At 45.9% G+C, this 14,881-nt stretch overlaps 1 protein-coding gene across 2 annotated transcripts in view; it reads right to left on the minus strand.

Annotated features, from left to right (window-relative positions):
- Positions 1-14,881, minus strand: part of LOC147615673 (serine/threonine-protein kinase Nek5-like) — a 54,877-nt gene that overhangs the window by 16,483 nt on the left and 23,513 nt on the right. For both annotated transcript variants that reach the window (XM_086778230.1, XM_086778231.1), the window contains 5 exons: positions 14,162-14,243; positions 13,997-14,046; positions 11,686-11,759; positions 11,556-11,607; positions 10,796-11,461 (listed from right to left, as the gene is read on the minus strand). In XM_086778230.1, coding sequence (XP_086634356.1) covers positions 10,796-11,461; positions 11,556-11,607; positions 11,686-11,759; positions 13,997-14,046; positions 14,162-14,243 — 924 coding nt within the window. The remainder of the gene's footprint in view (positions 1-10,795; positions 11,462-11,555; positions 11,608-11,685; positions 11,760-13,996; positions 14,047-14,161; positions 14,244-14,881) is intronic.

Consider the following 14,881-nt stretch of genomic DNA (forward strand, 5'->3'; position numbering starts at 1 on the left):
AGTATGCAGGTGTGCACGGGGACATGGTGGACAGTGTGAATGGCATCAGATTGGAGTTAAAAAGGAAATCCATGTGTGGACAACCCTAAGTGTGAAGGGGGCAAAGAGATTTTAACTCAAAAGGTTTTAAAAACCTTTAAAAACAATATAATGCCTTTTATGAAAGAAAACGTGGCCCATATGCTATTATTGGGGCCACGTGTGTGCTTTTTTATGAAGAAGAGGGGCTGGCGGGCAGAAAGGGGGCGCCTATCTCTTGATGAAGGTGTGCTTTCCGCTTAGGAGGACCGCGGTATGGCTTGACAAAGAGTTTTTCGAAGACTATCCGGCGTTATTGACGGATTATCTGGAGGCTATGCAGCTTCCGTCAAGTTAAGCAGAAGGGGATGTCACGTGCATCACGCACTTGGATGCCACGTAGACATTTCTGTACAGAAGGTGCAGGACCTGGGATGGTGAACTGGTCCCATGTCAGCCCAGTCCAGGACGAGTCAGCCAGGGATCCATCTCAGATGTCCGAGGTCAGGTGTGCATTGTCCTGCACAGGAGTCTAAGGTCAGGTGTGCACTGTCCTGTACATGAAACAGTGCCAGTCCGCGCTGTGAGTCTCCCTCTAGAATGATGTCAGTGATTCTGTGTATCGGGTATGGTACCGGATGCCAGATCACTGAGTAGTTAGTGAAAACCGGCCTCTGATAGAAAACCAGAGTGCGGTAGGAGCAATCACCCGTCCACTTGTAGTCTAGATGAGAAACAAAACACAGATTGGAGCTAGAGTGCCCAAATCTGAAAACACAGCGACACCTGTTGGCCCCAAAGCTTGGCGCCCCTCGCGGTATTTCTTTATTCAATTAAAAATAATATGTATGGCTGAGTACAACACAAAGACCAGCCAAGAGTTTACACCTGTAAGTCCAATCTGACGGCCCACAAATCCTTCTCAGCACAGAGGATCTATGCACACAGATCTGTGTCCTCAAGCAACACACTGTGCCTCCCTCTGATCAGCCAAGATCACAAAGCAGGCCAGCCATGGGCATACATCTGGCATAACTCAAGAGCATGATACATCTTCTCAGCTCAAACATACATGTGCTGTCCAATCTCTGTCTTAATCCCTTGTCAATCTGCCATACCCCTCCTCTCACAAGGGGCCAGATAACACATATCTGCAACAGACATCAAGCAATAGAAAGAGAGATAGATGAACAGAAACAGAGCTTACCAAGTTCAGCTCGTGAAACAACACTGGAGGAAGCAACAGCACCAATCTGTGCTTGCAGGCACTTGAATCCACAACCCTGCTTCACACGTGTGCTTGCACTTGCCTGTATCCTCCTCCTGATGCTCACTCCTATGCTGTCCTTGAAAATACAGATCTGAAAATCAGCACAGTACCCGTCTGTACCGCCTCGGGATACATGCCAGGAGTTGTACTTGCATAAACAGCCTGCTGTCCACTTCTGTACCAACCTGAATCAGAGTATTCAGGTCTGTCCAGCCACCTGACAAGCGCCGCCTGCAGCTTCAGAACCCAAAAAAGCGTGCGTCAGCCCTGTCCGTACACTGTACGGCTGTCGTACAGGGCTGTACGGCCTGTGTACTTGCTGGTACAGCCTGTACTGGCCTGTGCGCAGAGTTTCCAGCAGCAGTTTCTGTGCGCAGCCAGCAACAGAGGAGAAAGAGAGAGAGAGAGTGTTTGCCCAGTTCTGGCCGTACAGTGCTGTACGGCTGATTCTACTCAGAAAAACAGCAACAGCACACAGCAAAACAGCCGCCTCCTTCTTTCTGTGCTTTTCCACGCTAGGATAACATGCGCATGAAAGAAGCTCCTCTTTTGCTACACGATTCCCCAAAAAGGGAAGAGAGAGAGAGAAGAGAGAGAAAACTCCTCCCCAATTTAATCCCTAGGGCCCCAAACTTTAATAAGTTCCTAGGGCCACTAAGGCCTAGGGGCAAACTCCAATAAACATTAAAACTTAATGTTTCTAGTTCCCCCCTTCACACCTAGGGATGTCCACACATCTTAAACTCTGTCCGGGCACCCCCCATGTGAATCACAAAATATTCTGACTCTGCAACCACCATGCCCACACTTGTCCTGCTCCATTTTCACAGGGCCATGACATACCCCCCTCTTGAAAGATGGCAAGCGTCCTCGATTGCATTCTGGTGATGCATCAAAATATCCAAAGTGAAATATACAATATGGCAAGATCAGCGTCCCAATCTCTCTGAGCCATACACATGTATCAACATTCACTGCAAACCAATGGCATAGTAATAGTCCAAGTTGTATACCACTGTGAACCATACATATCCACAAAAATACCATGTGACTAGTACACATATATCATAGAAGTCCCATAAACAGATGTACTGTCAGCCTCAGTACCTTCGGGTGAGAGAAAATCTGCACCAAGCGACCTCTAGATGTCATCTGAGCCTGTCTGTATCAAGGGAGTGGAGGTGCTACCCCCCTCTTGAGCATCAGGTAATGCTCCAGACCCATGCTCTGCTGAACCTGAATGAGCCACAATAAGAGTCGGCTCTAACTCAAAGGCATCGAGATAAAGCTGCAAAACCTGAGGTGAATCTGTTAAGGCACCTTCCTCCATCCACTGCGCATCCATCGGTGAATAGTTCTTGAACTTCACAAGATAGCGACGGGAAACTTTACCTCGTACCTTCCTTTCTTTATGTGCCAGTATCTGCTCTGGAATCAGAACCTCATCAAGTTCCTCAACTTCCGGCTGAGCCTCATCTGATACATCCTCAGGCACATCCCCACGGAAAGGTCTAAGAAGACTCACATGAAAAGCATTGTGAATCCTCCAGTGATCTGGTAACTTCAAACGATAGGTTACCTCACCAATCTTTTCCAAAACCGGAAAAGGCCCATAATATCGCATGCTCAACTTAGGGAATAAGCGCTCTTTACCCTTCATCTTCTTGAGTCTAGCCTTTTCAAAGCGCAAAAGAATCCAATCACCCAATGCAAACTGTAAATCACGTCTGTGACGGTCTGCGGCTTTCTTTTGCTTCTGCTGAGTTTTCTGGAGGGCCAACTTAACTCTCCGATAAGCTTCATCCAAGCTCTCCACATACTGATCAGCCTCAAAGATCTTATCCTTTGTATGCAAAATGGGCGGTACCTTCTTCCCTCCTTCTACAATCTCAAAAGGCGCTTTGCCTGTCGAGCTATGTACAGTGTTGTTATATGCAAACTCCACCAAAGGAAGATACTTTTCCCATTGTTGCTTGTGCTCTGACACATAACACTTGAGAAGATCCAACACTGTAGAGTTAGCCTCTTCTGACTGACCATCTGTCTGTGGATGAAATGACCATGAAAACTTGAGAGTTGTATCCATGTTGTCAAACAACCCTCTCTAAAACAAACTCGTCATCCGTGGATCACGGTCACTAATGATAGACGTAGGCAAGCCATGATACTTGAAGATGTTCGCCATGAACAACTTCACCATATGATCCACTTTAATTGTCTTCCTCACGGGAATGAAATGTGCCTGCTTACTGAACCTGCATATGATAGTCCAGATGCCATCATTTCCCGTTTGTGTCCGTGGAAGATCAAATACAAAATCCATGGCAATGCTCTCCCAAGGTCTATCCGGAATAGGTAAAGGCTGTAATAACCCTGGTGTCTTCTGACGGTCAAACTTTACCTTCTGACATACGATGCATTGCCTCACAAAGGCATCAACATCTCTTCTCAAGGTTGGCCAATAAAAGAAAGTCTCCACTGCTTTGACCGTGGCGTCAATACCTCTATGACCTGCATACGGTGGAGCATGACTTTCAATCATAACCTTGAGTCGCAATGGCCTGGTAACACACAGTCTGCCATGCATCAATAAAAACCCATCTCTGAGAGTGTAATGCTCATGCCGCTGACCCTCAGACATCTGATCATACAACCTTTCAAAATCCTCATCATGGGCATACTGCTCTTTCATTTCATCAAGCTCATGATGATAAGCAAGTGAAACTGCAGAGACTTGTGGCTTGCGTGACAAAGCATCTGCCACTACATTCTTTTTGCCTTCCACATGCACAATCTGGAAGTGAAACATTGACAAAAAGTTTGCCCAACGCATATGCTTCTCTGAAAGCTTAGTCTGCGTGAGGAAATAACGCAAGGTCTGATGATCTGTCTGTACAGTGAAATCAGCCCCAAGCAAGTAGTGTTTCCAAGTAGAAAGAGCGTGAATTACAGCCAACATCTCTTTCTCATACACCTGTAAATGCTTCTCGGCATCTTGCAAAACTCTACTCTCATAGGCTATCACATGTCCCTCTTGCATGAGAACTGCACCAATGCTACTTCCACATGCATCACACTGGACAACAAAAGCCTTTCGGAGGTCCGGTAACACCAATACTGGGTCCGAAGTAAGCTTTTCTTTGAGCTTTTTGAATGCTGTAATTTCCCGATCAGCCCATCTAAACGGAGTTGCTTTCTTCGTCAAAGCATGAAGAGGCGAAGCAATTTCAGCAAAGTGCCGTATGTAACGCCTGTAATAGGAACACAATCCTAAAAAGCTGCGTACATCATGCACGGTCCTCAAAGCTGGCCAATTAAGTATTGCTTCTACCTTTGCTGGATCCATACGGACTCCATGACCAGACACAATATGCCCCAAGAAATGTATCTCCTGCAAGAAAAACTCACTCTTCTTGCCATTAACCACCAATCTATGGTTTCTGAGTTCTGCAAACACAATGGCCAAATGCCTTCTATGCTCTTCCTCAGTTTGTGAATGCACAATCATATCATCAAAGAATGTGCCCACAAACTCTCTATGAGGCCTGAAAATCCTGTCCATCATTCTGTTAAATGTGGCAGGCGCATTTGTCAAACCAAAGGGCATAACCAAGAACTCATACAACCCAAATGTGGTTCGGAATGCTGTCTTATGCACATCCTCGGGTCTAATGCGTATCTGATGATACCCGCTTTTCAAGTCAATACGACTAAAAACTGTGGAGCCCTGTAAGCGGTCCAAGATGTCATCAATCCTCGGTATGGGGAATCGATTCTTGATGGTATTCTTATTCAGCGCCCTGTAATCTATACACATGCGCCAAGAACCATCCTTCTTCTGCACTAAGAACACAGGTGAGCAAAAGGGTGATGAGCTAGGCTGAATCAACCCCTTATTCAATAGCTCCTGCACCTGACTCATAATCTCTTCCTGTTGGGCTGCACTAACACGATACGGCGGTCTATTCGGTGGAGTACTACCAGGAATCAGATCTATGGCATGATCTTCTGGCCTCTCAGGAGGTAATTCTCCTGGCAATGACTCGGAAAAACAGTCTTGAAACCCACTTAAGAAATCAGCCCTGTCCTTATCTAACATTGACAAATTAGACTTAGACTCATCATCCTGTGCATCCTTTACATAAATCAAGTACGCGGAAAGATGCTTTTTCATTACTGATGAAATCGCCGAAGCGGATACAATAGGAACAGATTCCCCTTTGAGTTTTACATCCAATACATGCTCTTTCCCTCTATGAGTCAGAGTAATTTTCCTATTGTAAGTATCCACCACCGCATGTACCCTGTGGCACCATGGCATCCCCAACAAAACATCACAGCCATCCAAAGGCATGATGACGAACTCCTCGCTGTCCACATAACCCTGCAAATGAAGCCGAAGCTTCCCAATGATAGGAGTAACGGGTTCTGCATACCTTGGACAAGCCATATTTGCCTCATGTAGCGGCCCCATCTCCTCTGCGCGAATCCCCAATCGGCCAGCCAAATCTGGTGAAATGAAGTTGGCTCTAGCACCTGTGTCAAAGAAGATCAAAGCATTCTGATCTCTCACTTTGCCCCATGCCCTGCACAACTCTGTAGCTTCACCACCTAGCTGCTCACCCACAAGATCAGGAACTAAACCTGCAGAAGGCTTTGGTTTCTTTGGCTTGGGCTCTCCTTTATTGTCAGGGTCCTTCTTGGACGTTCTTTTGGGACAATTGAATGACATATGCCCCTCTTCAGTACAGTAAAAACACTTTTGAGCATCTCTCAAAGCCTGTCTTTCCTCAGAAGTCCTTTTGGGCATTGGCAACTTCTTATACTTTGTCTCTGAAGACCCTTTAGCATCACGAAAAGCATGCCCAAATTTTTCAGCTTTCTTGCTCAATTTCTTACTGCCTTTAAACCCAGATGAACCACCTGTGAGTAACGCATTAGCTGTCATAGCATTTTCAATCATCTGTGACATGTTCGTTACTCTTGTCTTTATACAATAATCTCGTACCTCCTTGGGCAGCCCACAACAATACTTCTCTACCTGCTCAGATAATGGCACGGCACGATAAGAAGTCACTGGGAGTAGAGCTTCCCAAAACTTCTTGTTATAATCCTCCAAATTATCACACTTTGAAGCATCCAGCTTATGCCATGCGGTCATAACATCCACCTCAAATGTAGATGTGAGCCATACGGAAGAGAAAACCTGTTTGAATTGGACCCATGTAGTGGGTGCTATGCCCTGCAAAAGAAGAGTAGACCACCACTGCAAAGCATTGCCCTTGAGAAAAGTGGCAGCTTTCCTCACCTTCGAGGACTCTGTGTAATTTCCACCAGAAAAAGCAGCGTCAAACTGCTGTAAAAAGGTAAGTGCCTTCAATTTATCCTTGGCCCCACTGAAAGTGTCAAACTTCACTGTAGCTCCCCCTTCCTTGTAATCCTTCGCCTTTCCTATAGGCGTTAGATTATCATATGGAAGTGGTTTCGTGAGATTGCTGCCCCCAACATTCATACCCATCATTGGGTCAACATTTCCCATTCCCATGCCAGGCATACCATACATTCCAGCCATGTTTCCATACATTCCACTATGCATACCTGGCTGCATGCCACCAAACATATTGCCTTGCATCCCAGGTTGCATGCCTCCAAACACATTTCCTTGCATACCGAACTGCATACCACCATACATATTCCCTTGCATGCCAGGCTGAAAATTGGCTCCAAAAGGCCCATACATACCCATGCCTCCCTGAGGATAACCCCCAGTCATGGATTGGAACACCGAGCCACCACCAAAGTACCCTGGATGCATGTTCTGCTGAGGAATAGGTGGCTGTCCATAGAAGGAACTCTGTGGGTTAGCACCAAAAGCATGCTGCATGTTCGGAAACTGGGCAGGAGATGGATCCTGTGGAGTGGTACCACTATGACCCTGAGAAAGATTCTTTGAACGAACCTTCTTCTTCTTTTTCTGGGGCTCTGTGCGGGGCTCTGAGCGAGATCTCAAAAATTCAGCAAATCTCTCACTCTGTGTGAGCTGCATAAAAGTATCCATAACACTAGCCAAGCGATCTTTGAACCGAGCATCATCATCCTCTTTACCATGCACATCTTCTGGCTGTGTTACATCCTCATAAGGCTCAACATCTGCAGCCTGTTCTCCTGCAAAAATATCCTCAGATACATCTCTTTCAGGAGAAGTCTCTTGCTCTTCTTCTTCATGATAGAAGTACTCTTCCTCTGTATCAGACATGATTGCTGAATTTTCAGCGATGGCTTTCTCCAAAGCAACCACGAGCTCACCCCCTTCAGAAAGTTGATGATTGGTCCCGGCAACGGAACCTTGAAAACCGGCCTCTGATAGAAAACCAGAGTGCGGTAGGAGCAATCACCCGTCCACTTGTAGTCTAGATGAGAAACAAAACACAGATTGGAGCTAGAGTGCCCAAATCTGAAAACACAGCGACACCTGTTGGCCCCGAAGCTTGGCGCCCCTCGCGGTATTTCTTTATTCAATTAAAAATAATATGTATGGCTGAGTACAACACAAAGACCAGCCAAGAGTTTACACCTGTAAGTCCAATCTGACGGCCCACAAATCCTTCTCAGCACAGAGGATCTATGCACACAGATCTGTGTCCTCAAGCAACACACTGTGCCTCCCTCTGATCAGCCAAGATCACAAAGCAGGCCAGCCATGGGCATACATCTGGCATAACTCAAGAGCATGATACATCTTCTCAGCTCAAACATACATGTGCTGTCCAATCTCTGTCTTAATCCCTTGTCAATCTGCCATACCCCTCCTCTCACAAGGGGCCAGATAACACATATCTGCAACAGACATCAAGCAATAGAAAGAGAGATAGATGAACAGAAACAGAGCTTACCAAGTTCAGCTCGTGAAACAACACTGGAGGAAGCAACAGCACCAATCTGTGTTTGCAGGCACTTGAATCCACAACCCTGCTTCACACGTGTGCTTGCACTTGCCTGTATCCTCCTCCTGATGCTCACTCCTATGCTGTCCTTGAAAATACAGATCTGAAAATCAGCACAGTACCCGTCTGTACCGCCTCGGGATACGTGCCAGGAGTTGTACTTGCATAAACAGCCTGCTGTCCACTTCTGTACCAACCTGAATCAGAGTATTCAGGTCTGTCCAGCCACCTGACAAGCGCCGCCTGCAGCTTCAGAACCCAAAAAAGCGTGCGTCAGCCCTGTACGCCCTGTCCGTACACTGTACGGCTGTCGTACAGGGCTGTACGGCCTGTGTACTTGCTGGTACAGCCTGTACTGGCCTGTGCGCAGAGTTTCCAGCAGCAGTTTCTGTGCGCAGCCAGCAACAGAGGAGAAAGAGAGAGAGAGAGTGTTTGCCCAGTTCTGGCCGTACAGTGCTGTACGGCTGATTCTACTCAGAAAAACAGCAACAGCACACAGCAAAACAGCCGCCTCCTTCTTTCTGTGCTTTTCCACGCTAGGATAACATGCGCATGAAAGAAGCTCCTCTTTTGCTACACGATTCCCCAAAAAGGGAAGAGAGAGAGAGAAGAGAGAGAAAACTCCTCCCCAATTTAATCCCTAGGGCCCCAAACTTTAATAAGTTCCTAGGGCCACTAAGGCCTAGGGGCAAACTCCAATAAACATTAAAACTTAATGTTTCTAGTTCCCCCCTTCACACCTAGGGATGTCCACACATCTTAAACTCTGTCCGGGCACCCCCCATGTGAATCACAAAATATTCTGACTCTGCAACCACCATGCCCACACTTGTCCTGCTCCATTTTCACAGGGCCATGACAGTTAGTGTTTAGGACAAGGGGCCAGCCCATAGGGCTACCCCGGATCTTAGTGTGGGCATGGAAATGGTATGGAACCACCCCCATGAGGGCCAGGAAGGCCCTAGCTGAACCCACCAGCCATGGAGGGGCTGTAGAACAGCCCTAGGGCAAGAATAAGGCAAATTCCACGAGTTTACAACCTGTACATGGCTGTAGGGCAAGTATGGGACAGCCCGTACAGGCTGCCCAGCCCTTGGGATGTGTGCAAAGGCCTTGCCCAACCTTTGGAATTCAGACGCTTCACCTTCTCAACCTGAAGGGAGAAACGCATTATTGAATCTGAATTAATTCAGCATTTTATGCTGAATTTCTGGTCGTTTGGGAGCATTTAAAGCTGGCCAACTGCTATAGTACACTGGTCGACTGCTCATGATTGGGTAGTATAAATAGCAGTGCCCACAATCCCATTCATTCATCTCATTATTCACCAAGAGCTCAAGCAAATCAAGGGCTAGACAAGCCAAGGGAGTTGCTAAGCAAAGGGGTGGAGTACTGAAGGTCAAGGGTAGGGATTTCCCAGCCAAGAAAGGTCAAGAATTCTGTATTTTCTTTTCAGATTCACATCATTCTAATAAAGCAAATACACCATCCGTGGTAGGGGCCCTACAGAGGGTAATTGGGACCCAATACTGTGTCCTCTCCATCTCTCCCTCTCTCTCTCTATTTTCTGCACATCTCCTTTCCCGTCGCGAAAAGAGTGTTGAATTCTAAGTATTGAAGTTACCGATTCTTCTCCAAAGCTTCCGCATGTTAAAGGTCCTTGCATGACATGACTCACCACCCTGGGCGGTACAGCAATGACTTGTCCTAGGGCAAGGGCTCATAATGAAACTGCATGGTGCCCGGCATCAAGTCGATGTCGGGTTGATGTGGCATCCAAGTACCGATGCACATGACACTATTTTTGTTTGGTTAAATATGTGTTTGTGTTTAGAAGTAGTGATGATCAGGTTGTGCACTTATTTGTTAGTCAAGTCTATGTGAAATCCAAATAGGGCACCAAAATGTTGTTTTGCATTTCCATTAAATATATTCTATGAGTTTTTCAAAAATAAGATTGTTTTGAAAAAGCCAATGAAATGATGACCCTCTTTGCCCTTTCTATTTAGATGCATGCACCCATATCCTTTCTCTTTAAGGTCTCACAATTCTCTATAAAAGGCCACAAAGGGCTCATTCTACGAGTAGAGAGAGGAAGCTGCAGGGGCAATGGGGGCTGGTTAAACCCCACTGTAGCATAGTCCCACTTGTAGCATTAGTGGGGGGGCATTACAAACGAAGCACTGCAAAACCAGCTAGAAGATAGGTGCTACCGTAACATTACAGAGGGGTTAGCTTGATTTCACTATTTTCTGATGGTGGGGTAGCTGTGGGAGCTGCGCATCGTCTTTAAACAAGTCAAAAGGTTTTCTATAGAACGCTACACCCCCTCTATTTGTGGTAGCCTACTGTGTGGTACCAACACAAACGAGTCTGCACTAATCTTGCTGCTCTTATCATGAGAGCCCCCCAACCCCTGGTGGGACGGGGCTCTACAAATGGTCTTGATCAGGGTAAAAAGTACCTTGTCCTACTACCCATGGCAGGCCCAAAAAAAAGGCACCCCTGAACTGTGCCCTGTGTTTTAAGCCTCTAACAATAATGCATTAACAACAGTACTTACTGAATGCTTTGCTGGGTGGGGGGATGATTGCAGGCGCTTTGTCATTCCAAGTGGTCTTGACACTCTCTCATCTTTCTCATTTCTAAGATTTACTGGGCTGGTGTGCTGAACTGGGGGTGAATCCTTCTTGGGAATGGTAGAATGCCTGCCACCATCTTTGTCCGCCCTCAGTCTGGTGTTCCTTACAACCCAACCTTCTTCCTTTTCAAATTTTCCCAAGTCCGAATCTTGCCTCTGCAGACCTACAGTGTACTGCTTCACTGGCACAATGCCCATCTCTGCATTGGTCTTACCCATCTCACCATCACATCCCTGCCCATTCAAAACAATTGAGTATCCTGGATTAGAAAGCTCGTTCCCAATGCTTTCATATGGCCATTCCGTCTCGTCAGAGCCACCACAGTCTACCATATCATCATTCTGCATTGGCTGCTCACCCCCATTTTCAAACTCATATGCCCTTTCACAGCTGCTTTTCCTGCCAGCATCTGAGACTTCACCATCACTACTGAGTGGAAAGCTATGGCGGTGGTGTTCGTGGACCTCCTGCTGATCACTGAGTGAGTTTCTTGCAGAGCGATTTGGGGAGGGGCATATGGCACTGCAAGCTTTCTTGCATTGAACCACATAGGGTTGTAATTGAGGATGCTTTAGAATTTCCGCTGCCTGCAATCATCATGCCATGCCCACATCATGATATGTTATGGTATATCCAAGAAAAGCCAAACCCAACATGCCAACTAGACTACATGTAACTCACAGTGGGTCTATGTTCCGGATTCTTCCTTAGCATACTTTTTATGATACCTTTCCTGCAAAATAATGGTGAAGTTCAAAACTTATATGTAGCCCTTGCCTTTAGTTATAAGAAACAAAAATTAAATACTTACAGGCCAGGTGAGTACACATTGGGTAAGGGGCCAATAGAAGACCTATTTATCTTGTTGATCAGCCCAGTCATATCCTGAAATATTGAAGACAAAACTCAGAACCGTCCAACTTTCACAAATAGCATATCACAAATAACATGCATGCATACATAGGTACATACATACATGCGCAGGCACGCACACAAGTGTGTGTATGTACAGATACACAGATATGTATATGTGCATGTGTACCTGTCTATGTCTGTATATATGTATATGTGTTTGTGCCTGTATGAGCATGTATTTTTGTCTATGTCTATGTCTATGTCTATGTCTATGTCAATGTGTACATGTGTTTGTATATGTATGTATATTTATGTGTATGTAATGTATATGCATTGGTATATGTGCACATGTGTGTGTGTGACTATTTGCATGTGTGTGTGTCTGCACGCGTGCTTGTGGTGCACACTCTCAGAAAACATATGCATGTTTAGGTAATCAGTGTGTGTGTATGTGTATGTGTATGTGTGTGTATGTGTGACGAGTTTCCATGGACGGTTTTGTATCGCCCCAGTGAGATAGCTATATTTATGTTTTCATTCTGTTTTATTTTCCATTCCATGATGAGATATGCCATGGACATTATTGTACCACTTTGGTCTCATAGGCCCATTGGGTCTTTAGTAGACGCTTAATATATCTTTCTTTCTTTCTTTCTCCATGGATAGATTACCGCCCTTCTAGTATGATGATGACTCCCCATACTTTACACTCTCCTGAGAGGAGAGGAATAGAGTTCTGAGACACGATTTGATCTAGATGCACACCAGGGAGACTTGGTCGGGTCCCCTTCCAACACCAAGATACAATACTACAGAGATCATTTCCTTAGATTCACAGAGGATGGATTTGTCAGACGCCCAAGCTATATGGATGTACACGTCTCACGCTATGAGGGTGACTATTGGTCAAATCAGAGTTTCAACTTTCCTCTCACACAGATTGAGGTAGGGAGAGCAGCACGGACCCCTAGAGAGGACAAAGTATGCAGATTATGCCACAGAGAGGTAAAGACAGAGGAGCATTACATATGCAGATGCCTTGTATACTATGAGATCAAAGGGAGATACCACTACTGTTGAAAAACATGGACCAAGGCTAGGCTTAAGCTAATATGAAAGCAAATGCTAAACATGAGAGAGGTTTCTACAGTGCAGAGCCAAAGATCCCAGCCACAGATCACCGGCTTCTTCAGGCCTCTCAGCGAGCCACATCCCCCTCCCCCTGTATCATCTACCTCCCAACGAGGGCTCACACTACAGAGAGCCTCGGATATCAGAGCTGCCAAGAGACCGCGACTACCCGGACGCAGAGGGCATTGGGCGCCCTTTCTCCTTCTTCCTTTTTTTTTGTGTGTTGAGAACTGTGTGCGTGGCTGGTCAGGCCTGGCCGTTGGTTGCCTTACGTGGCTTGGAAGGCTCTTAGGAGCCTTTAAAGTATAAGGCTTAAAAGGCCTTAGGCTTCAGGCCTAGAATTTGAAGGGCTCATCACAAGATAAAGGTTATGCTGTAAGAGGTTAGGGCAGACGCTCCGAAAATGGAGGTCGATGAGCTGATAGGGTATCTGTGGGGGGAGGACTAAAATGGGGAGATATCTGGCTGTGTCCATCAGGTGTCCACCTTGCAGTCGAGAGTGCTTGAAGGAGCAGAGGGGGTGGACCACCACTACTCCATCTACCCAAATCCAGGCACGATACCGCAGAGCTATGGAGGAGAGAGTCCAGAGGCTACACCAGGGCACAACAAATGTGAGTGTCCTCCTCGCCCCATGCCCCATGTATGATGTACTACACCCCACCATCTCTACTAGGTGGAATTAGTAGTATACCACCTATCATGATTGTACATCTATAGCACGCTACACAGTGACTGCATAGTGAGCTGCATATGACTAGGATTAGCTTTTCATTTAAGTTTTTCTTTTCATGATACTCAAGACATGGACTTGTTGTACACAGATTTGTCTCATAGGCCAATTTGGCCTTCCGTAGACATTAGTATATCTTTTCTTTTCTTTCTTTCTTCTCTCTCTCTCTCTCTCTCTCTCTCTCTCTCTCTCTCTCTCTTTTGGCAGACATTTGTCTTTTCTTCATGTTCCTGACATCCAGTTATCCATGGATCACATGCACTCATTTAAGTCTTCAGGCACTTTAGATCTTTCAAACATGTTTAATATAATTAATCTCTCTCTCTCTCTCTCTCTCTCTCTCACACACACACACACACGAAAGCCCACAGAGGCAAAGAGGAACTAAGAAGAGACGGCTCACGAAAGCTTTGAATGCAGGTTTATGAGCAGCCATCTCATATATGCAACAACCTGTGCATCCAATTGTGGGAAAACATTAGTGCCAAACATGAAATAGCCATTTCTCAATAGATCAGATAGAGCTTTAGATGAGAGTAAAATAATATCATTGAGCATGTGTGAGTACCTAGCGACCAGATATCAGACTTGAAGCCATAGGGTATGTCAGCCAGAAGTTCAGGGCACATGTAATTTGGAGTCCCAACCACCTTCAAAAATAATCGTCAGAGAAAAGTCACATACACCAAAACATTTTTGAGATTTTTAGAAAACAAAAAAATAATCATCCCAACACACGTGCGTGCGCGTGCGCGTCTCTGTGTGTGTGTGTGTGTGTGTGTGTGTGTGTGTGTGTGTGTGTAAAGAGCTACAACATCATACATGTGGAGAGAGGAGCTGCGATCTGCATTTCTGACATGCATGCAACCTCTGCTTTTCTGACGTGCAACTGTGCGCGATCACGGGCACGTGTGTGTGTGCGCGTGTGCGCACGCGCGTATGTGTGTGTGGGGGAGAGATTATGACGTGCAGCTCTGACGCATTCTGACATGCCTGTTGCAGCTCTGTTTTTTCCCCTTGTTCGCGGGCCGGGGGGGGGCGGAATTTGTGACATGTGAGGGATTGATCGTAGTAATCACAACCTTAGGCTAACTAAACTTCACTTAATGATGCTTAAGATATAGACAAATAGTGTCAATGCAATGCAATGCAACTATATTAGATGAATGGGTTACAATGAGATCTAAATAGATCTATGATGCTGTCCTAGATGAAGATCCTTCTCGGGATGAGAGGGATATGATGAATGCTGATGATGAGGATTGTTCCTTGCTCCAATGCTGGGGTC

The sequence above is a fragment of the Cibotium barometz genome, chromosome 39 (assembly GCF_041138505.1).
Source record: "Cibotium barometz isolate CiBa-2024 chromosome 39, ASM4113850v1, whole genome shotgun sequence".
NCBI lineage: Eukaryota > Viridiplantae > Streptophyta > Polypodiopsida > Cyatheales > Cibotiaceae > Cibotium > Cibotium barometz.